This window comes from Podarcis tiliguerta (assembly GCF_965153285.1).
Source record: "Podarcis tiliguerta genome assembly, chromosome: 17".
NCBI classification, from domain to species: Eukaryota; Metazoa; Chordata; class Lepidosauria; order Squamata; family Lacertidae; genus Podarcis; species Podarcis tiliguerta.
Window position 1 is genome coordinate 32,875,923 of NC_139550.1, and position 26,204 is coordinate 32,902,126.

Genomic DNA, 26,204 nt, shown 5'->3' on the forward strand with positions numbered 1-26,204 from the left:
AACAAATTTAGTGAGTAAGACTCCTTGAGGAAGCATGAATTCCTATTAGCAAGCAAAGCAGCTGAGCAAAGGCTGGCTACCAAGTGGTCCTAAGTGTGCCATTTCATTCTCTCTACATCTTCCTGTGGCAGGAAGTTTCAGGAGTTGTTACTAGGTCATTTTACTTAAAAGGAGAATTGTCACATCTTTTTGTTTGACAAGCTGGGCAGGACAGAGTGAATAGATAAGTTTCATCAGTTCCTCAGATCTTCTTCTTCTTCTTCTTCTTCTTTGGTAATCAATCGTAGCCACGTAAGATTGTCTTCCATGAAGGAAGAGATCCCAACAAAAGAAGAGTGGCAGATGAAGTTAATGGACTATGCCGAATTGGCGAAATTAACTGGGAAAATTAGGAACCAGCAGGACAAGACCTTTTTGAAAGACTGGAATAAATTTGCATTGTATTTGAGAGACAATTGTAAACAATTGACATTGTTAGTAGGGCTACAAGAAGTTTTGTAAGGTTAGAGATATCAATTACCGGTATGATCAATATGATGTTTAAATGGTGTATTTAAGATTTGGATTTAAGGGTAATAATAATAACAAAATGCAATATTAGAGTAAAATTAGGAAAACCATTTCTTGAGGAGGAGGGAAGTCTCAGGCCAGCTTGGCCAAGTGGTTTTAATATATTATATGTAAGATGGATGTTTTGTCAATTTTAAAAAATAGAATTCAATATTTATTTATTTATTTTTTTAAAAAAGATTGTCTTCCATTAACACAGTCTTAACAGTGTGTCTGTAGGTGACTGTAGGTGACTGGATCCACATGCCGTTCCACAGTGGGGACATAGTTGAGGGTTGAACATGGTGAGGGTTTGCCAAACATGTCTTCCTCTTAGCATGTTTCTCCCTTTCTCTCCACACATGACCAGTCCAACAAAGTTGATGTTGAAGAATCACTGCTTTGACACTGGTGATCTTTGCTTCTTCCAGTACACTGGCATTAGTTTGCCTGTTTTCCCAAGTGAAATGGAAACATTTTCAGAGACACCGTTGATGGAATCTTTCAAGGAGTTGGAGATGGCATTTATAAGTGGTCCATGTTTCGCAAGCATATAGTAAGGTTGGTAGTACAATAGCTTTGTAAACAATCATTTTGGTTTTCCTGCGAATGTCCCGGTCCTCAAACACTCTGTACTTCAGTTGGGAGAAAGCTGCGCTCACAGAGCTTAGGCAATGCTGGATTTTGGCATCAATGTCGGCCCTTGTGGAAAGATAACTGCCCAGGTAGGAGAAGTGATTGACTCCAGCATTACACCATTGAGCTGGATTTGTGGGACTGCAGAGGGGTTTTTTTTGTGCTTGTTGATGCAGCACTTTGGTTTTTTGGATGTTGAGTGATAGGCCAAGCTTTTCGTAAGCTTCTGCAAAGGTATTTAGGATGGTTTGGAGGTCATCCTCTGAGCGTGCGCACACTACGTTGTCATCAGCATACCGTACAACAGCATACAGCCCCCACCTCCCTGCTGTTTCTTGTCAGCCAGCTGCAAAAATGTGGACTTCCTTCTTTTTTCTGTCTACATTTAGACAGCCACACTGTTTCTCCTTTCTCACACCCACACAAGAAGGGTGTGCAGTAGCTAGTAGCCCCCAGTTACCAAAGGCTAATCCAGTCAGCAATCCAAAAGCACTGGGAGGAGGTAATTGTGCTGATGCAAAGAGGATGCAGGCAAGGATCCTTGCAACTCTCTAAATGCCTCCAAGCACCACAAAAGCAGGAGTAGAGAGGGGCTGTACTGCCAGCAGAAACATCCCTTTCCTCCTTTCCCTTTGGTCAAAGGCCTAAGCAGATCCAAAATTCTGCTCGCCTCCCGGAATCTGCCGCTAACCTTGCTTGAAGGTTCAGGTGAGCTCGGAAAGGAAACAGCAAAAAAAAAAAAAGAGCAAGACTCAAGCAACAAGCACCCCTCCCCCCCAAAAAAACTTCCACCCTAGCAGTGAGCTAAGGCAGTCACAGGCCTCATACTTCCTCTAACAAAAAGCCACAAAGGAAATGCCCTGCATGTGTGTGTTTTTTTCTTTTTTAATGCACCAGACTCAGCCCTAGAGAGATTTGTCACTTTTCAGGGCTTCAGTCCACTTGTTCAGATGCAAGGAAAGATAGTCCGCCGTGGTGCTTCAGCAGATGACAATGTGATGGAATGAGCCAAGAACGATGGGATCCCGAATCAAGTAAGACCATGGGCTGCAGGGTAGGGGATTGTGTCCGCAAAGCCGGCTCACCTTCACTTTCCTTCGGTTTTCATTCTTCCGTGCAGCAAAGTAAATCAGGATCTACCTGAAACTATTTCCTCCTCCAACTGACCTGAGAGTTGTATCCCACTAGAACACCTTGCAATGCTGGAGGACATGCTATGGGCCAACTCTTCAAGTTGTGTGTTGCTGGGATAATTAATTGCTGATCAGGCCAGGTGCATGGAAATCTCTAGGCTTGTAAACAGTTTTAGGTCCAGGGTGAACAACCTGTGACCCTCCAGTTGTTGCTAGACTACAGCTTCCATTATCATTATTCCATTATTACTAGTGGCCATGCTGGCAGGAGTTGATGGACATTGGAGTTCAACATCTGGAGGTTCACAGTTGTCCACTCCTGTCTTAGGAGGTCATTGTGTGTGGTGGGATTCTTGAAGAATCAACAGTCATTGGGTTACAAGAGCCAAGACATCACAGAAAATACTGGTAGAATAGGAACAGATAGGATAGTCATTTATTTGTCTTCAGAAGCTGGCCATGGTAACAAAGGTCATCTCCTGAAAGGCACTTTGCTCTTCCCGTATTTTGTTTTCTGGTGATGCCACTGATGATATGTTGTCTGTTCTAAATGGCAGCTACTTTCCAGATTCTCTTTTATCAGTTCTGGTACCTGATAGCACTTTTTAATCAGAGAGAACCAGGAAGAATAGAAGGAATATTATTCAGTCTGGTATCTCCAAGGCACAACATTCCTGGCATGAAATTCAGCTCAGGTACTTCAGATAGGCTGCATATAACTTAGGTGCACACAGACTTGTTTATTGCTTCAGTTGTGAGGGCATAATTAACATTTCTGCCCCACCCCAGTCTACCCATTTCATGCCTTCCAATTGCCTCTTTATTCCTGACATGTTGGAGCAAAACAAACTAAAGTCTGGCAACTCTGATTTAAGAAAGGAAATACTCTGAGCATGTGAAGTTTCACATTTCAAACTCACAGCACCCTCATGACCGCAGGAATAAAATATTTTTTTGCTTCATTGATCCAAAAAACAACAGCTATGAACAAGCACCATTTTGCAAGGAAAAGGACTTTTAAGGCAAAAATAATAGAATGAACATGTGTAACCATGCATATACCTGATCAGGGAATACACACCTGCTGCACATGCAGTCAAAGTGCCAAATAGCCACTATTTTTGGAGACAAATGGTGTATATCTGATCTGATAGGGGAAACTTTGAGATTAACTCCTATGCTGCTTTTGTTTTATGTGACTGAGGATAAGGATGAGATAGGCTGAGAAACTACTAGTACAGAGATCCTGTTTAAAGTTGCAAAGATCGAGTGGGCTAGATGCTAGAATATGGCACTCTCAGCAACCTGCATCTAATTGGGAATAGTTATTAAGCTGCTTAAGGGATGCAGGTGGCGCTGTGGGTAAAAGCCTCAGTGCCTAGGGCTTGCCGATCAAAAGGTCGGCGGTTCGAATCCCCGCGGCGGGGTGCGCTCCCGTTGTTCGGTCCCAGCGCCTGCCAACCTAGCAGTTCGAAAGCACTCCCGGGTGCAAGTAGATAAATAGGGACCGCTTACCAGCGGGAAGGTAAACGGCGTTTCCGTGTGCGGCTCTGGCTCGCCAGAGCAGCGATGTCACGCTGGCCATGTGACCCGGAAGTGTCTCCGGACAGCGCTGGCCCTTGGCCTCTTTGAGTGAGATGGGCGCACAACCCTAGAGTCTGTCAAGACTGGCCCGGACGGGCAGGGGTACCTTTACCTTTATTAAGCTGCTTGGAAGTGATATAAATGGACAAATTAACCAAACTGATATGAAGGAGAGAAAGTAGACTCTGAAGTGTTAACTTTACAGAGAGATGGACCTATTTTACAGATGGTTAAAATATATTATATGGAGGTGTAAGACTGGAGACTTCAGATATTAAGAATTAAGTTTGCCTCTATCATTTTTGGTTCAGTTTGATCATGCTGAAGTCACAGAATGTTGGGAATCAGATGATGATCATGATGATTTATTGAATTTATACACTGCTCTATACCCAGCAGTCTCAGGGTGGTTCACAGAACAAAATCAAAATATAAAACCACAATATATATAATCAAAATAAAAATAACAACCCAATAATAACCCCCCCACACACAAAAATCCCCATATTTTACAAGGGCATAGGATGTAAATCAGACCAACCAAAGGCCTAGTTAAAAAGGAACATTTTTGCCTGGCGCCTAAAGGTGTATAATGAAGGTGCCAGGTGAAATTTCCTGGGGAGAGCATTCCACAGATGAGGAGCCGCTGCAGAGAAGGCCCCGTTCTCGTGTTGCCACCCTGCGGACCTCTTGAGGAGGCGGCACACGAAGAAGGGCCTCAAAAGATTATCTCAGAGTCTGGTAGGTTCATATGGAAAGAGGCGGACCTTGAGGTATTGTGGTCCTGAGCCATTTAAGGCTTTATAGGTCAGAACCAGCACTAAAAATGCATACCCACAAACATAGGATGTGTGGCAAAACGTTGCAGTATTTCCTCACCTCCCGCCTGATCAACGCCCTTGCCAGTCTGCCACACCTTCCTCTTTCCCCTACAACCCTGAATCTTGCTTTTATTTTTCAATATGACAGGCAACATTCTGCGGCTCTTGAGCATGGCCAGTCCTCATTGGGATGGGAGGGGATCTTTTTGGAGGGGCGCCTAAGGGTTTGTCTGTTTTTTTAAAAAAAATACTTCTGCAAACCTTGGAGTTTACCAGAGCATGCAGATATCCCCCTGTTATCTCTCAGTGGCTCTATTTCTGTCGGCACTCACCACCTGAGTTCAGTATCACAGGAAGTGTGTGTGTGTATGAACATACTATACTTGTTCTAGTTCGTCATCACACTATTTCCATTGGCTGTTTCCCAAAGGTCTAAAGGCAGGAGTGGGTTAAGGAGAAGTGGGCAGGAAGGGGGTGGAAGGGAGTGCTGACGTCTGTAGCAAATGATTGCACGGGTTAAGGGAAGACAGGGCTGGGAGAAGGGTCTCTTGGTGTGTGGTGGTTTTAATTCTTTGGTGATGGTGGGAGGAGAGAAAGGTGAAGCAGGGGCAGATGGAATTAACAGAGGGTAAGGGTGGCATTTGGAGGAATGAGGGGGAATATGAGAGGCAGAAATTTGTGTGTGAGAGAGAGTGAGAGTTTTAGGGTCCTGGTGATCTGGGGAAGAAAGCTGGAGAGGAGGAGGAATTGAGAAGGAGTCTGGCCCACCCATGAGGTGAGGGGAGGCCACTGCCTCAGGCATGAGAAACCCATGAGGCTGCGACCCCATTGGTGCCCCAACCACCCCGCCATCTTCCCCACCAGTGGAGAAGCAGAACAGGCATCAGTGGTGGTTTCCTTCGGGAGCTCATGAGAACTTGTCAAAATATTGTGAGATCTGTGAGTTCTTGCGAGAACTCGTTGCTGCTTTGCCAATACAGAGAGAGACACTTATCCATCCTTGTAAATAAAAAGGTAAAGGGACCCCTCACCATTAGGTCCAGTCGTGACCAACTCTGGGGTTGCGGCGCTCATCTCGCTTTATTGGCTGAGGGAGCCGGCGTACAGCTTCTGGGTCATGTGGCCAGCACGACTAAGCCGCTTCTGGTGAACCAGAGCAGCGCACGGAAACGCCGTTTAGCTTCCCGTTGGAGCGGTACCTATTTATCTACTTGCACTTTGACGTGCGTTCGAACTGCTAGGTTGGCAGGAGCAGGGACTGAGCAACAGGAGTTCACCCTGTTGCGGGGATTCGAACCGTCAACCTTCTGATCGGCAAGTCCTAGGCTTGTGGTTTAACCCATAGCGCCACCCGCGTCCCTTTCCTTGTAAATATTGTCCAATAAATCCATGGGTCTGCTCAAAGCTCTTCTTCTTGCCTCTTCTTACCGGCTCTGAGTTCCTTGGTCCCTCTTCTCTCTCCTCAGGGAAAATCCTCAGAAAATATTTGATCTGTTCTTTGAAGCTGCCTGTCCAACGCTTGCAGAAGATGGTGAGTCTCATCTATGGTGGGAAGTGGTGCTTCTTGGGGTGGGATGGTTGTGCATCAGTGGGCCAGATTTTTAGGAGGCTCCAGGTAGCCCTTGCTGGGGGAAAGTGGGCTGAGAACCATCCCAAGTCAAAGGTGAGTCCTTTCCCTTTCTGTCTCACTGCTACTATCTCATCCACATCCCAATCACAAACCATAGAATTGTAGAGTTTGAAAGGACCCTGAGAATCACCCAGTCCAACCCCTTTCAGTGCAGGAATATGCAGCTGCCCCCAGGGCCGGATTTAGGTTGGATGAGGCCCTAAGCTACTGAAGGTAATGGGGCCCTTTATATGTCCAGCTGTCCTTTGTCAACAACAAATTGTTGCTGTTTTTTTGTGTTGAATATGTGCTATATGGTAATTTATGGACCTAATAGGTATCTAAAGCCATTTGCACATAACAAAATATGTATTTTATCAAAGTAATTGTTGAACTGAAGTACAATTAAGAAGAAGTCTATTAATAGTGAAGTGAACATCAAAGCAGCAGAAATATGAGATGATTGGACCCTTTCTGAACTCGAAGCATGGGTATCCCCAACAAAATTTAAAAATTCGGCTAAATATTTGGAGTTTATTATGTACTGGTATTATTTGGAATTAATGTGATATGATTGGTTTGTCAATTGGAAATTTAATAAAAATTATTTTTTTAAAAAAGAAGTCTATTAATAGTTAAATCATTATTAAGCTCTAACTTAAAATGATTTTTTTATTCATAACAAACTGCAAACACATTGGCATTTGGCAATAACAAAAGTTCCTTTAGAAACACAATTTACAAAGACTCATAATCTAGTCTCTAGAAACTATACCATGAAATAATAATAGGTGTGAATATATGATGCAAACTACTAATAATTATAAATAGTAGAATGTAGGCACCCTATATATAGAAATGAGCAAACCAGTGATATTTTAGGGAGCAGGCTAGCAGGCGGGGCCCGTGACTTACATCATAGGAGCCTACACAACACAAAACACAGTTGCTGTATGTTGGTTTTATTTGTTTTTAATCTTATATTTTGGAAATGTACATCCAGTTGTTTTTTTCTTTACATTTTTTGGGGGCCCCCAAGAGAGTGGGGCCCGAAGCTATAGGTTGTTTAGCTTATATGTAAATCCGGCACTGGCCCCATACAGGGATCAAACTTGCAAGCTTGGTGTTATCAGCACCACACTCCAGACAACTGAGCTATCCAGTGGTGCCCATGGGGTTGTATCATCCAGTTCTGTCCCTACAGCCCCAACACTGCAGGGCTGGGAGACCCTCCAGAGCAGATTTAAGAAGAACACAGGGAGGGGGCTGCAGGTGAATCCCCGGACATTGCTCCCCTCCCCATGCCACTGTCAGCTGAGTGACATTTTTGAAACTACCCATTACCTGTGGTGGTCAAAGGAAGTAAAAGTCAGCCACAGCAGTCAAAGCGCTTAGCTCAGCAGCTAGAGTTGGTTTGAGGTTGTCTACTTTCGGGTTGCTTACAAGGCGCTTCCTACAAACTTCTCTCATGGTGGAATGAAATCCTGCACAATGTGGAGAGAATGGGCCAAATATCATTTTTCTCCCCTCTCTCATCACAACTCAGCACCAGTGGATTGGTAATAGATGCAGAACGGAGAAAACAGAGCCTTTCTTTGCACAGCACAGCAAATAATTAACAAATGGACCTCAAGGATGCAGTATATTTATTTCTACATCACTTGACTTATACATCGGGGGAAGATTACAATACATTAAAACATGCAAGACGTTAAAATAAGAAAACAGATTAAATTCACACCACCATTTCTAAGCATCTGGGCAGGCTTGCCTAAAGAAGAATGTTTTCAGGGGGCACTGAAAAATATGGCAGTAGCAATTGGCTTATACAGTGGTACCTCAGGTTACATACGCTTCAGGTTACATACGCTTCAGGTTACAGACTCCGCTAACCCAGAAATAGTACCTCAGGTTAAGAACTTTGCTTCAGGATGAGAACAGAAATCGTGCTCCGGCGATGCAGCGGCAGCGGGAGGCCCCATTAGCTAAAGTGGTGCTTTAGGTTAAGAACAGTTTCAGGTTAAGAACGGACCTCCGGAACGAATTAAGTACTTAACCCAAGGTACCACTGTAGAGTATTAGACAAAGTCATAGAGGGCTAGCTCTTTAAATGTGAGTAAGCTGGGATAGCTCAGTACAGCTTCTATGTTCAGATGAAGTTTATCACTCAGAACCAGTTGCCAGGGTGGGACAATCAATGTGAGCTGCCCAGAAGCATTTGGCTGGCTAAAGTTCAGAACAAGACAGTAGACTAAAAAGGTAAAGGTACCCCTGCCCGTACGGGCCAGTCTTGACAGACTCTAGGGTTGTGCGCCCATCTCACTCAAAGAGGCCGAGGGCCAGCGCTGTCTGAAGACACTTCCGGGTCACGTGGCCAGCGTGACATCGCTGCTCTGGCGAGCCAGAGCCGCACACGGAAACGCCGTTTACCTTCCCGCTAGTAAGCGGTCCCTATTTATCTACTTGCACCCGAGAGTGCTTTCGAACTGCTAGGTTGGCAGGCGCTGGGACCGAACAGCGGGAGCGCACCCCGCCGCGGGGATTCGAACCGCCGACCTTTCGATCAGCAAGCCCTAGGCGCTGAGGCTTTAACCCACAGTGCCACCCGCGTCCCTGACAGTAGACTAGAGGGGTCTTTAGCCAACAACTCAGTACCCCAGGAAGGTTCCACTGTTGTTTGACTCCAGCTCCATCATTCATGACTGTTGGCCATCCAGCAACAGGTGGGGGACAACCAACAGCCTACCGTTGCTGTACCTGCTTGGGATGAAACTCAAGGGGCATGCAATTTTGGCAATATTATTTATTTATAATATTTATATCCGCTGTACAGCCTCGAGAGGCTCTCGAAGCAGCTTACAGAAACTGCTGAAATAGAAACACACTCAGTTCTGCTATGACAGCCACGAGAAGCCTTTGGCCTGCAGACCACGTTAGGCCTGGGCTGAGTTCTATTGTAATTTGTTGCCATTTCCCCTCACCTGCCATCATATGACACCAGGTGTGGAGCAGGTAAAGCAACCAAGCAGAGGAGCAACGGGCAGGTTCCCGGTTCTTCCTCTGCAAGCTCCTGCTCAGAGCTCTGGAGTGTTGCCAGAGCCTGCCAGGAGTTGCGCTTGCATTCAATGCCAAATGTATGCCCCACTTTCAGCAGGAGTTTCTGCAGCTGCAACTTAAAGCCAGGGCTTGAAAGAAAGAACCCAGAATGCACTGAGTGTGCTCCCAATTATTTATTTGAATTTGAATCATACAACATCATAGGGCACTGGGTGATTGCAGTGCAAGATTTACATATAAGCTAAACAAGCTATAGCTTAGGCCCCCACTCTCTTGGGGGCTCCCAAAAAAATTAAAGGAAAAAGAAACTGGATGTACATTTCCAAAATATAATAAACAAATAAAATAAAACCTACATCCAGCAACAGTGTTTTGTGTTGTGTAGGCTCCTGTGATGTAAGTCATGGGCCCCGCCTGCTAGCCTGCTCTCTAAAATATCACTGGTTTGCTCATTTCTATATATAGGGTGCCTACATTCTGCATGGACCGGTTGCATGGCAACATGTGCAAATGGCTTTAGATACCTATTAGGTCCATAAATTACCATATAGCATATATTCAACACAAAAAGCAGTGACAATTTGTTGTTGACAAAGGACAGCTGGACATATAAAGGGCCCCATTACCTTCAGTAGCTTAGGGCCTCATCAAACCTAAATCCGGTCCTAGGTGATTGGCAGGTGAGCGGCTCCAGCCAACTGTTCAAAGTGGCCCATAGAGGATGGGCCAGTTCTGGAACTAGCCTGGTATAGGGACAAAAATCACATGGTATCTTTATGGAACCAGCATTTGTTCAGGCAGCACTTCCAGTCTCATTCTTGTTCTTCACTGAGGCCATAACAGGTGCTTATTGCAGCAGACCTGGCTATAAGCTCACCAGGAGGCACCTCTCTTTGGGGCAGTAGAGATATAGCTCAGAGACCAGGGGCAGCCCTCTGGCTGCCCAGAGGACTCCTAAGGACAGAGGAGAGGAGGCTGGGGGAACCCTCCACAAGGGAGGGTGTGTTAAAGAGGGAGAGAGGCTGCCAGCTCTGCAGGCAAGGGGTGACAGAACTGGGCTCCTGATACCTACAGGGGTGCCACAGAAAGAATGGAGTTGGTCAAGGGAGCCGTGGACTAAAAAAGAATGGAAACCTCTGATGTAAGGAAACTTGTGTCCCTATCCACCTGCGCCTCTTCCAGTTCCAGGTGTCCCTATTTGACAGACATAGTGCTTAATTTATGTACCCCTTCCCCCTTGCTGCTGTGGTTTTCTCCAGATGGCTTAAAATGACCGTTGGTGTTATGTACTGAAGTTCTCACCCTGGGCCAGCAGGGGGATACTGTAGATAATTATGCAAATAAGGGATCGAAAGTGACGTTCAGTGATTGGATAGTTTTTAGAAAGTTGTTACAGTTACGTTGTACTGGAGCTCTATATAAGCAAGCTAACTGAACCCTTCAGTTCAGTTCTGTTCTGGCCTGTGAATAAACAAGAGCTGTTTGAAGAATCGCTGTGTCGTCTGATATGTTCACCCACAACTTAACAGTTGGATGGTTGTTAAAAATAAGAAAGAGAGGGGAAAGGGAAGTCTCCGCTTAAGCTGTTCTGCTCAAGGAAGCCGGCAAGGGAGAAACCCCGTCTCTGCCCAGAGGCAGCCCGAGGCAGCATGAAACTCTTTCATCATGCCCCATCCGGTTCTCTCCTTCCTGTGTGTGTGTGTGTGTGCAGGTTAGTCTGTGCAACTGAGGTGCAGGGTCTCACGCATGCCTGGAAGCCAGGCCTCGAATCTCAGCTGCAATGGGGCTGCGCCTCTTCAGTGGTTAGGGAAATGTTCACAAGGCCTGGAGGCATTTTCTGTCAGCTGTTGCTGCTTTCTAGCACTGAAAACCAGTTTCAGAGTTAGGCAGTCCTGGCCTCATGGTTTGTCACACAGAGGCTTTCTCATTCAGGGCATCTCTGCTCTCAGGTTTCGTCAAATGGATTTCTATTATATTGTTTTTAGCTGCTCTGAGCCCAGAGTCAAATGGATTTCTATTTTATTGTTGTTAGCTGCTCTGAGCCCGGCTTTGGCTGGAGAGGGCAGGATATAAATAAAATTTTATTATTTATTTATTTATTTATTTATTTATTTATTATTATTACTACTACTACTACTACTACTACTACTACACACAAAACGGAGGGGGAACTGCACTATTCCTAGCACGTCCAGAAATGAAAATAGATGTTTTTGTAACATCCTATTCTTACAACAAGGACTGTCTTCCTTTACTCTTTGATAAATCAGTTGTGCACTGGGCTTCTGGAGCAAAGAGATGTTAGTGAGCTGACCATAAAACTGCTTAAAATAATATTTAATTTTACAACCTCTGATTTGCATGGGATTGGGGGAGAGTTCTGGAAGAGGATGGAGTTTGAGATGTCTGCTTCGGCGTCTCTGGCTGGTGATGCACTGTCCCATTTTGCTCTAATGAGAGTCCTCCTTTGCCTGATCCTTTTAACTGGAGATATCAGTAATTAGGGACTGAATCTGGGACCTTTTGCATTGCTCTCCCCTGCAGACCCTCAGAGGGAACTGTATGTCCATGGGCATGCATTTGCATGTATTATTGTCAAGATGCATCCACCCAGGAGAGGGTGGGGAGAGCTGCAAACTAAACAACTTTGTGTAGGTGTGTTTGCATAATTGCATATATTTTTTCAAAAATGCATTCTCAACATCTCCTCTAGAGGTTGGAAGAAATGAGACAGAACAGGAACCATGCTTTCACGGGGACAGGGGACAGAAAACGGGTCCTTTTTCTGTTAAATAACAACAGTGGGAGCAAGTGGAAATTTGCCCTAAGACTTGCTCAGACCACAATGCAGTGTTTTTGGAGATGAAATTGTCTCTGCAGGGATCCTACAGATGGAGAATGAATGATGATTTGCTGAGGAACAAGCAAATAATTGGTATGGCCCAAAAGACTCTAAAAGATTTCTTTGAGATAAATATGAACTTCGAGATGGAAACAGATTCAATGCTCATTCCCACTTTCGCTTGCCCCATATTTTGATTGTGTACTGATGAATTCCTCCAGGTCTGAGAGCTTTTCTCTCTGTTCCATGGCTGTGCCTTGCAAAAATCAGATCTGACCCACTGAATCAGATCTCATCAGAAGAAGTGCAGGCAAGCCAAAGAGGTATTTTGCTTACTGCGCTTCTGATTCAACAGGTAAAATTGGATTTTCCCAAGGCACAGCCATGGAACGACGAGGAAAGCTCTTGGACTTGGGGAAATTAATTGGTATCCAATCCTATCAAAATATGTGGCAAGCAAAAGTGTGACTCCTGCCTGAAAGTCTGGAAAAGCCACTGACAACCCAAGGCTAGCCAATAGGGTGTCCTCCAAATGCAGCTGAACACTGGCCCCCATCAGCACCTTGGTCCCTGGTCAGGGTGAATGATGGGAGCTTAAATCCAGCAACAGTTGGAACCATGTTGTCTGCCTCTGGTACAGACAGCTCTGAGCTAGATGGGCCCAGTGGTCTAACTCTGTAACAGTGCACCTTCCTATGTTCCTAATGTTTAAGCAGTCAGCTTTAGGAGGACAACAGTGGCAATCATGATTCCTGCGGCCTGTCCCAAGCAAGCTTGGCTCTCCTATAAATCCATCTGAAATGGGCTATGTCTTTGTTCCATATGCTGACTTCTGCTCTCTTTCCCTGCGCAGATCCTCAAGTGCTTAGACAGTTCCCTCCGGAGTTCGATGACCAGGTCAGTCCCCCTTTGCACAATTGCTGCCCAACTCCACTTTGCATTCCAAAATCATTGCTAGCATGTGCTTGTTGCAGGAATTTATGTATAGGTTGGGGGAGGGGGTTGCCCCTCCAGCAGATATCATGCACATGCAGCCCACTACCAAAACCAGCACAATCGCTTTTGTGACTTTTGTGATTTGTCCCCACAAAACACTTCATCACAGTTTCTTCCTATCTATTCAAAGGGCCTTTGCTGCACAATACCAAATGTAAGAATTCACTGATAAGTGTTCCTATGTACTGGCTCACAGGGATAACTTCAGAAATCCATATAGACATGTGAGCTCAGCTACTCAGCAGCCCCTCTGCCTGAGTGATAATCCCTGGCATCCTGATACCTGAGTGCCAGACAGGTAGCCATTCCAGAAATAAGAAACCCAGATGAAGACAAAAGGGTGTGATTAACTTGGCTGGGAAACAGGAAAATGGAAAGATCGCTTTTGTTACACTTGATGGGTGTTTGGTGGAGGGCAAGGGGAACCATGGGGCAGGATCCAGGATGCTCAGATTACTGCCACCAGACCTCCCCTTTCATGATGTAACCGTGATGTATGAGTGATGTAGTTTGGGGGGGTGTAACACGGGGATTAGCAGCTAATAAAAGTTTGGGGGCTCTTTTGTTCGGGGATTCCATCTTGTTCCACCTTGTGGCAGGTGGGAGTCCTGTTGCGACAGTCTTCAATAAAGACCAAGCCTACTGGCTGCTGTTTTGCTCTGGTATTCCTGGCTGGTGTCCTTGTTTTTTGTCCAAGGGAGCCCTCAGATTTCTCCGTTAACATGCTCAAGAGTCACCAGCTTTTTCTTCTTCTTCTGGATTTGGGGAAACAACCCAACACACAAAAATTAAACAGGTGAAGCTTTTCCTGGCATGATGATAAAATGGGAGCAATTAAACAGCTTATAGAAGCTAAAGGCATTGGAAGATATTAAATAGAGGCCATTTGCACTGCCTTGTAGGCTAGTAACTTGGCAACACAGAAGAATTCTCAATTTGCAGGCTACAAAGCAAGCTGGCTGCTGTGCCGGTCCTCTTGCATCAAATACCACTTACCCAATGGAATTCCTATGGCTGCCAGGCAAGTTGTTCTAATTCAAGGCTGCATAAGCAACCTTTACTTAAATGTGAAATACTGTGCGTGTGACAAGGAGAGATTTTGGAGGAACGTTGTGGAGTATTTGGAAACAGCCTAAGCACTTTGCCAGGCAGATAGGTGCACACACACTCCATATAAGCCCAAGGGTGGGGATTTACAGTCCAGCAACATCTGGAGGCCGTCCTGTGGTCCAGGATGATGGGAGCAGCTGTCCATCAACATCTGGAAGGCAATAGTTCCCCCTCACTCTTGGTTCTAAGCAGGTGGGGAACACCTCATGCTTTGCAAATGATTGGCATTCAACTTGCAAAGGAGGCCACAGCTGCAGTGCTACTTGCCTGGGACTCAGCCCCATGGAACTGGGGTGGGCACTTCTGAGCAGACCTGCCTAGGATTGTGCTGTAAATTCAGATCGTCCCGTACGTGCAGCAGGCTCCTCCTTGCCAACCGAAGGTTTTTCTCAAGGTGCCTCTAAGTTTATCTGCCGGGTTCAGGCTGTAATAACCGAGGATCCTTCTCTCTTCCTGTAGGATTCAATCCAGATACTGCCCAAGTTTTGCTTCCCCTTTGATGTCGAAAGGTACGTGGTGGCCTGAAAGAATGGGGTCTCCATGCACTTTATGCACCTTGCAACTTAGGCTCGGCAGCTTTTGAAACCAGCTGTTGCAAGCGGCGCCTTTGGCAGCAATATGATGCACAGAGCACCACACAACAAGAAGCATTATTTGCTGATTTCTACAGATAAAATTGCTGTTGGTCACAATAGCACTTTTCTCCTGGTCAATTAGTAACCCTCATGAAGCTGGGAACAGCACCCCGCGATCAGGATCAATCCTTATGTAACAGGTTTCCCTTGTAGATATGGACCTGCAGAAGTCTACCCTCGTTGGAGGGAACTTTTTGTCCTCTGCTTCACATTGGCAAAACCATTCTCTCCCATTCCAACTACAGTTGTACCTTGGAAGTCAAACGGAATCCATTCTGGAAGTCCGTTCGACTTCCAAAACGTTCAGAAACCAGAGTGCGGCTTCTGATTGGCTGCAGGAAGCTCCTGCAGCCAATCGGAAGCCACGGAACCCCGTCAGACATTTGGCTTCCAAAAGAACGTTCGGAAACCAGAACACTCACTTCCAGTTTTTAATCGTCCGGGAGCCAGAACATTGGGACTCCCAAGGCATTCAGGAGCTGAGGTACGACTGTATTATGGGGTCAGAAGTTCCCACATACAGGTATGTCCCTTGATCTCCTTATTGAACAACACAGCAGCTGTTATTTTGGCTGTCAACTGCATGTGATGAACTACCTGCATGGAAACGTTTTGTGTTTGGGGGTGATAGGAAGCCTCCGTCTGGAAATAAGAAACAAATTAGTAGCATTTACACATTGCACAATGATATAAGATGCTATCATGCCCCTTCCCTACTCACCTTTTTAGCTCTGCATTAAAATATGCTATAGACCTGTGGCTACCTCTTTCTTAGCCTACCAGCCTAACCATATGGAGAATATTATCTCCTCCTGCATTCATATGACATTTAAACAATTGCTTTGGGCATTCATCTCACTGGGTTTTGCCTACCAAAAGCATATGTGCTCCTGTATTAGCAGTTTGTCGCTTTAGCCAACTTATTGCAATCTTTCTCCAAAACGGCACCCCCTTACCCAGTCTCCCCACTTCTTTGTTAAGGGTTAAGGAGAGCCCCACGATCCAACATTTCACTTTTGTACTCACCGATATGGACGGAAAGCAACGCTTTGGTTTCTGCCGCTTGGCCGTGGCCTTCCGCACCTGCCTGTGTATCCTCAGGTAGGATGGTTTGTTCTTCCTCAGCCTCTTCTCATGGATGGGAATTTTCATGTCATGGGGGGAAGCATTTTCTTGGTGTGGATTGACCCCCCCAAACTTACAAAATTGGCCCACTGGGTGTCAGTGCTGGAGTCAGATGCAAATCAGCATAAAGAAGCAGAGTCCGTTGTCAGTGAAGTTAACTCTTTATTCAAGGAAATGGCATACAACTCAGCAATGCTTCCCAGCAGGTCTTGCCCCTATAGCGCAGTTGCCAGGACTGAAGGTTCCTTGCCTTCTACCCCCGTAACTCTCCTCATCTCCTGGATATTTCCCAAGTGCCTGCACACTCCTGGTCTCTGTTCTGCTCTCCTCATTATTCTACACGGTCTTGGAGACCAGGGGAGAGGGAAGCTTGTAACAGCAGGAGAGGAAGACTCCCGGGATTCTTCAGCAGCCTCTTAAACCCCCACCTCTGCTTCAGCCCCAGAGCCTGAACTGCTCCCTGTCACAGGCTCTTCCTGCTCACTAAACCCTGCTGCCCCTTCAGCATCCAGCCTACCCTCCCAGTCTTCTCCCTTTGACTTCTCCTCAGTGTCCCACCACCAGTCCCCAGGCTCTGAGCCCTCCTCCCCTGGGGGTTCCCTTGGGGGGTTCCTCAGCTGTCGTCTCCCATCATTCCTCATCATTCAGCCAGACCCTGATATCTGGTGTTGCTATACTACAACTCCCATCAGCCCCATCCAGCGTGGCCAGTGGCCAGGGATGATGGGCATAGTAGTTTAACAAGATCTGGAGGGCAGAGGTTCCACACACCTGGACTAAGCAGAAGTGAAGGCAGGTGCAAGCTGTCGCAGAAGCCCAGTTGTCACAGATTTACCCATGTGCCTCTCCACTAAGTTGGCATGGGGTCAATTTCACTTCTCTACGCCCTTTTAAAATGTGGCTCTTTTGGGGGGGGGGTGTTATTGGGTTGTTGTTTTTATTTTGGTCATATATATTCTGGTTTTTATGTTGATCTTTTCTGTGAACCGCCCTGAGACCTCCGGGTATAGGGTGGTATATCAATTCAATAAATAATAATAAAGTTCTAATTAAGATACTTAATGTATACTTAGCTAAGGAAGTGCAGATCCCAATGGCTTTTCTGGAGGGCCAGGGAGGCCCTGCTGAACAACGTGGGATGGGATGCTAGGGAAGTTAATCTAAGGAAATTCATGGAAGCACAGTTCCCCAACCTTCCCCATAGCAACCCACCACATCCCAGCCCATATAAGTTAAGAGGGGGCCTGTCAACTGGTTGGACTGGCTTCTGCAGGGGTCTCCAGCAGCTGCAGGAGTAAAAAGTAGGAGACGACGGCAAGCTTTCCACCAGTGACCATTCCTAGGTTAGGTAAAGGTACCCCTGCCCGTACGGGCCAGTCTTGACAGACTCTAGGGTTGTGCGTCCATCTCACTTAAGAGGCCGGTGGCCAGCGCTGTCCGGAGACACTTCCGGGTCACGTGGCCAGCGTGACAAAGCCGCATCTGGCGAGCCAGCGCAGCACACGGAACGCCGTTTACCTTCCCGCTGGTAAGCGGTCCCTATTTATCTACTTGCACCCGGAGGTGCTTTCGAACTGCTAGGTTGGCAGGCGCTGGGACCGAACGACGGGAGCGCACCCCGCCACGGTGATTCGAACCGCCAACCTTTCAATCGGCAAGTCCTAGGCGCTGAGGCTTTAACCCACAGCGCCACCCGCGTCCCATTCCTAAGTTAACTTACCTTAATATCGAGACCTCTGGTCTCACAGGAGGCAGCAGCAGATGCTTCTCCTCTGCCTGGTGGTGACTATCACACACACAGCCTTTCTCCATCCCTCCTGCATGAGATGCTGTCAGGGATGGGTGCTGGAACCTTATACAGCGGTACCTCTGGATGCAAACGGGATCTGTTCCGGAGCCCCGTTCGCATCCTGAGTAGAACGTAACATGTGACTGCATGTCTGTGTGTCTGCGCGTGCGTGGGTCGCATTTTGCCGCTTACACGCATGCACGTGATGTCATTTTGAGCGTCTGTGCATCCGTGAGTGGTGAAACCCGGAAGTAACACGTTCCATTACTTCCAGGTCACCGCGGAGCGTAACCTGAAAATGCTCAACCTGAAGCATATTCAACCCAAAGTATGTCTGTACAAACAAACGGGGGGGGGGGTGTTGTTTTTTTGAGGCGGTATCCGCCTCCTATTCCCCGCTGCCACCATCCCACAGAGGTGCTATGATGTGACCTTTTTACGACCGCCAGGCAGCTTCCTGGAAGGTGCTTTTTGGGCAACTGTAAAAGGGCCACGGCAAAGTGTCTCCTGGAGCCATGCCTGCTACCACAGTGGCAGTGGGAGCAGTAACAGCTAAATAGGCAAGGGGTGTGGGAATATTGTGGGTAGCAGGAGAGGAGATATTGATTAAATATTATCCTTCCTAACTCACGCTACTGAGTTTATTCGTACAGCAGAGTACATTCCCCTCTCGGAAGCTAGTTGCAGATTTGTTAGGATCTCTTAAGTTCTATTATTCCTGGTAATACCCCTTTGATTCCCTCCTAAAAGAATGAAGACTCAACAGTCTTCTTTTAAAAGTAATAAGAAGTTTACTCACATTCAGTTCACAGTTGGATCCCTGAAGGCAGACTTTAGCTTAGAGTTACAGAAGAGGGTTTGAGTTCATCCCATATGGGAACTCATCCCAATTGCTGCTGACTAAGAGCCAACAGTGCAGTCCAAGAGAAGAAAAGGCATTAAAAGAGGAAGGTGGCTGTGTGACTGGACCTTTTGTGGGGTCTGGAAGGGTCATGCCCACCTACCTGGTCACATGCAAAGGAAGGATGCTCCAGACCAGGTGTAACAGGAAGTTCAACTGGCTGCACCAACATTCCCCTGCATGTCCACTCTAGGCAAACAGGAAATGTTGTATTTGACTGCTTATGTTACATCCCACAAGGGAGAAGGGGGATTGGGTGGTAGTAGAAGTAGAAGGATGGTGTCAGGGTTTGTGTGAGAGAGCAAGCAAATGAGGGTGGGATGGGAGGAGTTGAGGGCATGGTGCAAACTGGCCCCTTTCCCCATATAAATACAGCACTGTGTGCAAAGGATGTGCTCTGCCTCTGAGAGACAGCCATGTTCAGAGCAGCATGAAGGTGCCTTATAAGGAGTCAGTGCACCATTGATACCTTGAAGCCCAGCACAGATTCCTCTAACTAGCCGTGGCTGCCTGGGGGTCTTTGCCAGCCCTGCCAACCAGGGAGGGCAAGGACTGGACTATGGAAGCTTCTGGCATGAAGCACATGCTGCCCTTTGCAGGGCCGTCTTTACCCGGGGGTGCAAGAGGTGTGCGGCACCCAGGTGCTGAACTCTGGGGAGCACCCTCCGCCCGCCACTGAGGCCACCTAAGTTCTTAACTATCTACCTGTTATGAAATAATAAATAATTTTGATCAAGCTAGAAAAACAAAATACATATATACCTAAGTACAGTGGTACCTCGGGTTACAGACACTTCAGGTTACAGACTCCGCTAATCCAGAAATAGTACCTCGGGTTAAGAACTTTGCTTCAGGATGAGAACAGAAATTGTGCGGCAACAGCGCAGCAGCAGCGGGAGGCCCCATTAGCTAAAGTGGTGCTTCAGGTTAAGAACAGTTCCAGGTTAAGAATGGACCTCTGGAACGAATTAAGTACGTAACCTGAGGTACCACTGTATTCACTGTATAACCAAAATGTATACCTACTGTTTCACTAAAGGACTTTCGACTTTGTGCGCTCATTTACCAAAGACACACTGCGCCAGCAGTGGCACTTGTCATTCACAACGACAGCGCTTGTCATTCTCTTGTTTGTTTGTTTGTTTTTGAATAATTTTTATTGATTTTAAAATATAAATTATAAAATGTACCACAAAATTTATCACTTATAAAATCTTTTTAGACTTCCATCACCACCTCTGATGATCCACCGTTTTAACCACTTCTTATGCATTTCTTAACTTTATATTGCCTTTACATCTCTTAACAAATCATCCTTCCCCTTCTCCATTTTTGCAATACTCCTCACAAAACTTCTTGCAAACCTACAAACGTCGTCTGCTCTTCACAAATACTTCTCAAATAGTCCGTAAATTTACTCCAGTCTGCTGTGAATTTCTGGTCCCGCCGGTTTCGAATCCTTCCTGTTAGTTTATCTAGTTCTGCATAGTTCTGTGCTTGTCATTCTCAATGGCGCCGTGCACTCCAAATTAACTCTTACATCAAATATTATGTTACGTATTGCGTTGAGCTGCTATGCAGGGTCAGTGGCACCTTTGACACGACTGATGTTTCTCCTAAGTAGGTGCTCCCAAATTTAGTTTAGCCCCCAAATTAAGACCATCACACTTAAACTTATAAGTGTGGTGGTCTTAATTTGGGGGCTAAACTAAATTTGGGAGCACTGGTCTGATCTTTGCACCCCGGTGGCGCATATGCTAAATAATAATAATAATAATAATAATAATAATAATAATAATAATTTATTATTTATACCCCGCCCATCTGGCTGGGTTTCTCCAGCCACTCTGGGCGGCTTCCAAAAGAATATTAAAATACTGTGATACATCAAACATTAAAAGCTTCCCTAAACAGGGCTGCCTTCAGATGTCTTCTAAAAGTCTGGTAGTTGTTGTTCTCTTTGACATCTGGTGGGAGGGCGTTCCACAGGGAGGGCGCCGCTACCGAGAAGGCCCTCTGCCTGGTTCCCTGTAACTTGGCTTCTCGCAGTGAGGGAACCACCAGAAGGCCCTTGGTGCTGGACCTCAGTGTCCGGGCAGAGCGATGGGGGGTGGAGATGCTCCTTCAGGTATACTGGCCCCTTGCCTGGTCAGTTGTGCCCCTGATGCTGATTCTCTTTGCAGCTACGTGCCCTGGTTTGAAGTTTTCTACAAGATCTTGAACTACATTGCAGACAACTTGGCCAAGGAGCAGGTGAGGTCAGAAATTCTGGATTCCTTGCAGAGCCCAGCAAGTTGCCCTGTGCTGTTCCCACCCACACCCCCAGATTCCTAGCATTCCCATTTAAACACCAATCTCTGCCTTTATCTCCTCTCTCACTAGTTCACAGAGCTGGATGTGTTCTTGTCTGCACTTTATCTCCACCCTGTGCCTGACCTCAGCAGCCCCATCAGCCTTGAATTTGTAAGTTCTCACCTCTCTGACACAGAAGAATCTGCTCCCATAGATACGCAAAAATCTTTAAACAGCTGAGCTTTGAGTCCTATTGCCATGATTTGTTGTTTTCCTGGTAATGCCTTTAAACAACTGTGTGGGCTTCCTGTGAGGGATGGGGCACTCCAAGAGTCAAAGGGGGGCATCTTTGCATTTTGCAGGACCCCTGGCATGTCGTCATCCCTGCATCTATACACAGGAAAGAGTTAGTGGGGAGGGTGATAATTATTGGAATCTTTGTTCCCCCACTTTCATTCCAGGGGGAAATTTCGCCCTCTGAAGTTGGAATTTGCATTAGGAGGGAATCTTCCCCACCTCCAAGAGGTGCAAATGGAGAATTTCCCTCAATACAATGCCATGGGAGGAGAGTCTTAAATTTTAACAACAACAATGTGTTTTTTATACTCTGCCCATCTGACTAGGTTTCCCCAGCCACTCTAGGCAGCTTCCAACAAATTATAAAACCACAGTAAAACATCAAACATTACACTCGTCCTTATACAGAGCTGCCTTCAGATATCTTCTGAAAGTCAGATCGTTGTTTATGTCCTTTATATCTGATGGATGTCAAGGAAATTTTAGGCAGTGTACAGAATTTGTCTATTTACAACTGTCAGTAAAGTTATCCTGCACTTATCCTGATAATTACCACACACACCTGCAGCTGATGCTATTTCCTTTTTAAAAAGCTCAAAACCATCATGGTGGGGTTTTTTTGAGGGGGAAATTTTGAAGAGAAAAAAAAAGCTCAACATTTTTGGGCAAAACCTTCATATTTTTCAAAAAAAAAAGCTTTGCCATAAAAAGCTCAACACCTTTTGAGTTCACTGGGTCCATCTTGTAGGTGATGGATTGGGGATTAAATCTGTAGATTGAAATTTAAACCTCCTATGCCACATGTATAGGAGAAATACAAAAAGTAACACTGTGTTACCAGATGCATTTTGCAAGCTATCACTCATTCGAGCTGCAGTCTCTCCTTTCTTAGCACAGACCAGCTGTTCCAATGTCTATGTCAATATCCCTGAACTCCTCAATTTAGTAAACTGGTATAAAATGTTTTCTGCGATGCCTCCAGATTATATGGAATTGGAAGTATGTGCAGTTTAATGAACGAAGGTGTTTTTTTTTTTTTTAAATGGATGCATTATTGTTGAAAGACTAAAAATGTAAACAATTCCTCATCCATCTTCTTTTAATTTGTTGTGGGGTGTATGTGTCCCCCCTTTTAACCATTTCTTGTTGTCTTGCAAGGATCTAAAGATGACCAAATTGAAAATTTCCACTGAGAAGGATCCAAACAAACAAGACAAGAGCCAGGATCTGGACTATGGGACTGCATCAGTGAGTCAGGAGTCCAGGGCGGGGGGCTGTGTCCTTTACAGGGAATGAAGAACCCTAAAAACAGAGAACAGAGAAGGCACCTTGATTTTGCCCATCAGCAGTTGGCATCCGGAAAGCAGACTGAGAAAGACTGAGACTGGAAAGACTGAGAAGGCACACAAATCACCTGGTCACTTTCTTGCCCTAATGTATTTCTATTCAATTTTTCCCCCCAGAGGGGCAGCCATGCTAGTCTCTTGCAGCAAAAACAACTGAGTCTTGCAGCATCTTAAAGACTAACAAGTCTGAGTCCACAAAAGTTCTTCTATAATAAATGTGTTAGTCTTTAAGATGCCCCAAGACCCCTTGATTATTTAAATTATGGCAATTTTCTAAATTTGCACCAAGACATCTAGTTTTGCATATATGCATCCTTTATACAAATCTGTCCTTTTTCTGGGGATGCCCAATATCTCCTATTGGGAGATCAGCCAAGAATCTAGGTGGGGCTGCCCTTGAGACTGACCCAGAAACTCTAGCAGGTGCAGAATGCCACGGCGAGACTCCTTACAGGGTCCTCGCTGCAGGATCACATTCACCCGGTGCTATACCAGCTGCACTGGCTCCCGGTGGAGTACAGGATCAGGTTTAAGGTGCTGGTCTTAACCTTTAAAGCCCTATGCGGCCTAGGACCCACGTACCTACGGGACCGCCTCTCCTGGTATGTCCCACGGAGGACCTTACAGTCTTCAAACAAAAACATCTTGGAGGTCCTGGGCCACAGGGAGGTGAGACTGGCCTCAACCAGAGCCAGGGCTTTTTCGGCTGTGGCCCCGATCTGGTGGAACGCTCTGTCACAAGAGACTAGGGCCCTGCGGGACTTGACATCTTTCCGCAGGGCCTGCAAGACAGAGCTGTTCCACCTGGCCTTTGGCCAAGGCACTGGTCTGACCTCCTCCTTTGGTAATCCTCACAGAACTCTAGCCCAATGGTTGCCATTAATTTGATTTTGAATTGATTTTAGAATGAATTGATTTTAGAATGCTGTGTTACTTCTATTGTTGTTAGCCACTCTGAGCCCGGCTTCGGCTGGGGAGGGCAGGATATAAATTTTAAAAAATTATTATTATTATTATTATTATTATTATTATTATTATTATTTAATGCGTTGCTTGATCTGGTGTAATATGCTGGTTGGCCAGTCAGCTACTATCCATAAAAATAAGGGTGTGTGTGTGTGTGTGAGAGAGAGAGAGAGAGAGAGAGAGAGAGAGAGAGAGAGAGAGACAGAGACTCGGACCACTGCCACAATTTTTGTTTCACAGAGTCTTCTTCTAGCTGGACCAGATCATCACCAACCTCTTTCTTCCTCTCTTCCAGGTTTATTTCATTGCCCCTGACCAAGGCAAACTCCCCACCATCCCTGAAAGTGTAAGTCACATTTGCAGCGTCTCGTGGAGCTTTGAGAGAGGTGGTTGTGGTTTGTAGGGGCAGTGTTTGCTTTCACAATTGTGGGAATGATGTCTCCTTAATCATCAGCCTTAATCCACCAGAGTGGCGTAATGTAGGTCACACAAGCCTAGTTCCCTTGCTGGCGCCCAAAATCCGCTTCAGCTCCCACATGGTAGGGGGCGACCCCAGAAAAACCTGATGCCATTGAGGAGGAAAAAGAAGGGAGCAGGATGTAGATTCTGTGTGTTGCGTGACTGCCAATACAATAGCTCTTGTTGCAGTGGAGTGGCAAGGAGAGATCACCCACACTTTTGCTTTCCCTGTGCTCAGTGGCGTAGCATGGGTTGTCAGCACCCGGGGCAAGGCAAGCAATTTGCGCCCCCTAACCCGCGGATTTGCGCACCCTAACCCGTGGATTTGCGCACCCTAACCCCCAGAAGTTGCGCCCGGTGCGGCCGGCCCCCCTGCACCCCCCACGCTACGCCACTGCCTGTGCTTAGAAAGCATGATTCTGAGAGATTTTCTGCTAGTGGTTTTCTCTTTGCGCCACTGGAAAGCTCACTCTTTTGCACTGAATTGGAGCAGACGTCAAACTGCAGGAAACCCAACTGACAGTTGCTCAAAGCGGTGGGGAAAGTGGAAGTCTGGATGAGCCCTGAATGGGCTGGGGGTAGGACATGGTCTGGCAATGCTATGAAGATTTCAAAATAGAGAGAAGAGTGATTCATTGCAAAAGGGCATTTTCTCCAAGCAGGGTTGGGGATTGGGCAGGAGTATAATGTGCAATGAATGGCAAACATAGTCAGGTGCAACCTAGGGGAAGGAGGGGATTGTGAAAAGTGGGAATAGGAGGGCAAGATGGGGATTTTTGCTGGATTTTTGTGGACAGGCCGCTGCTGCAGCACTTTAAACAGCTATGAGAGTCCCATGGACTGCAAGAAGATCAAATGCATCCATTCTTAAGGAAATCAGCCCTGAGTGCTCACTGGAAGGACAGATCGTGAAGCTGAGGCTCCAATACTTTGGCCACCTCATGAGAAGAGAAGACTCACTGGAAAAGACCCTGATGTTGGGAAAGATGGAGGGCACAAGGAGAAGGGGACAACAGAGGATGAGATGGTTAGACAGTGTTCTCGAAGCTACAAACATGAATCTGACCAAACTGCGGGTGGCAGTGGAAGACAGGAGTGCCTGGCGTTCTCTGGTCCATCATGGGGTCACGAAGAGTCGGACACGACTGAACGACTAAACAACAACAACAAATAATAATTTAATAATAATTTATTATTTATACCCCGCCCATCTGGCTGGGTTTCCCCAGCTATGCTGGGCAGCTTCCAACCAAATATTAAAAACAATACAGCGTCAGACATTAAAAACTTCCCTAAACAGGGCCGCTTTCAGTTGTCTTTTAAAAGTAAAATAGTTGTTTATTGCCTTGACACCTGCTGGGACAGGTAAGCAATGCAAGAGCTGGACCTGTTCCTAGCACAAGAGATGAAAGAGGAGAGAAAGGGATTGTATTTCAGTGGCAGAGCACAAGACCTGCAAGCAAAAGGTCCCTGGTCCAATGCCTGCCATCTCTAGTTTCAGAAGATCAGGCAGCAGTTGATGGGAGAAAGACTTCTGCTGGAGACCAACCATCAGAGTAGGCAGACTGAATTAGATGCCAAAAGTATGGAGAGGACCAGGTTGAGACTTTCACTCCAGTAGTCAAAATACACCACCATCAGGATGCTTCTAAGCAGAGCAGTTGCTAGGCAAAATAGAGGTGAGGCCCATAGACATTGGAACAGCTGGTCCACGCTAAGAAAGGAGAGACTGCAGCTCGAATGAGTGATAATTTGCAAAATGCATTCAGATACACAGGGTTTCTTTTTGTATTTCTCCTACACACAGGGGATAGGTTTAAATTTCAATCTACAGATTTAATCCCCAATCCATCATCGCCTACAAGATGGACCCAGTGAACACAAAAGGTGTTGAGCTTTTTATGGCAAAGCTTTTTTTTTGCAAAATATGAAGGTTTTGCCCCAAAATGTTGAGCTTTTTGAAAAAATCTCCCCACTCACCCCCACAAAAAACACATGATGGTTTTGAGCTTTTTTAAAAAGGAAATTCGCTAAAATCTACAGTTCCGACATTGGTT

General features: G+C 46.1%; 1 protein-coding gene across 2 annotated transcripts in view; it reads left to right on the plus strand.

Moving 5' to 3' along the window:
* Positions 1-1,068: 1,068 nt before the first annotated feature.
* Positions 1,069-26,204, plus strand: part of DENND1C (DENN domain containing 1C) — a 59,212-nt gene continuing 34,076 nt past the window's right edge. The window contains exons 1-10 of one of the 2 annotated variants that reach the window (XM_083419767.1): positions 1,069-1,117; positions 2,083-2,219; positions 6,190-6,254; positions 13,085-13,128; positions 14,797-14,846; positions 15,954-16,073; positions 20,971-21,040; positions 21,170-21,250; positions 22,535-22,624; positions 23,984-24,034. In XM_083419767.1, coding sequence (XP_083275893.1) covers positions 2,203-2,219; positions 6,190-6,254; positions 13,085-13,128; positions 14,797-14,846; positions 15,954-16,073; positions 20,971-21,040; positions 21,170-21,250; positions 22,535-22,624; positions 23,984-24,034 — 588 coding nt within the window. In that variant the 5' untranslated portion in view covers positions 1,069-1,117; positions 2,083-2,202. Of the gene's footprint in view, positions 1,118-2,067; positions 2,220-6,189; positions 6,255-13,084; positions 13,129-14,796; positions 14,847-15,953; positions 16,074-20,970; positions 21,041-21,169; positions 21,251-22,534; positions 22,625-23,983; positions 24,035-26,204 lie in introns of those variants that run through there. The other variant, XM_083419768.1, reaches the window with a different exon arrangement.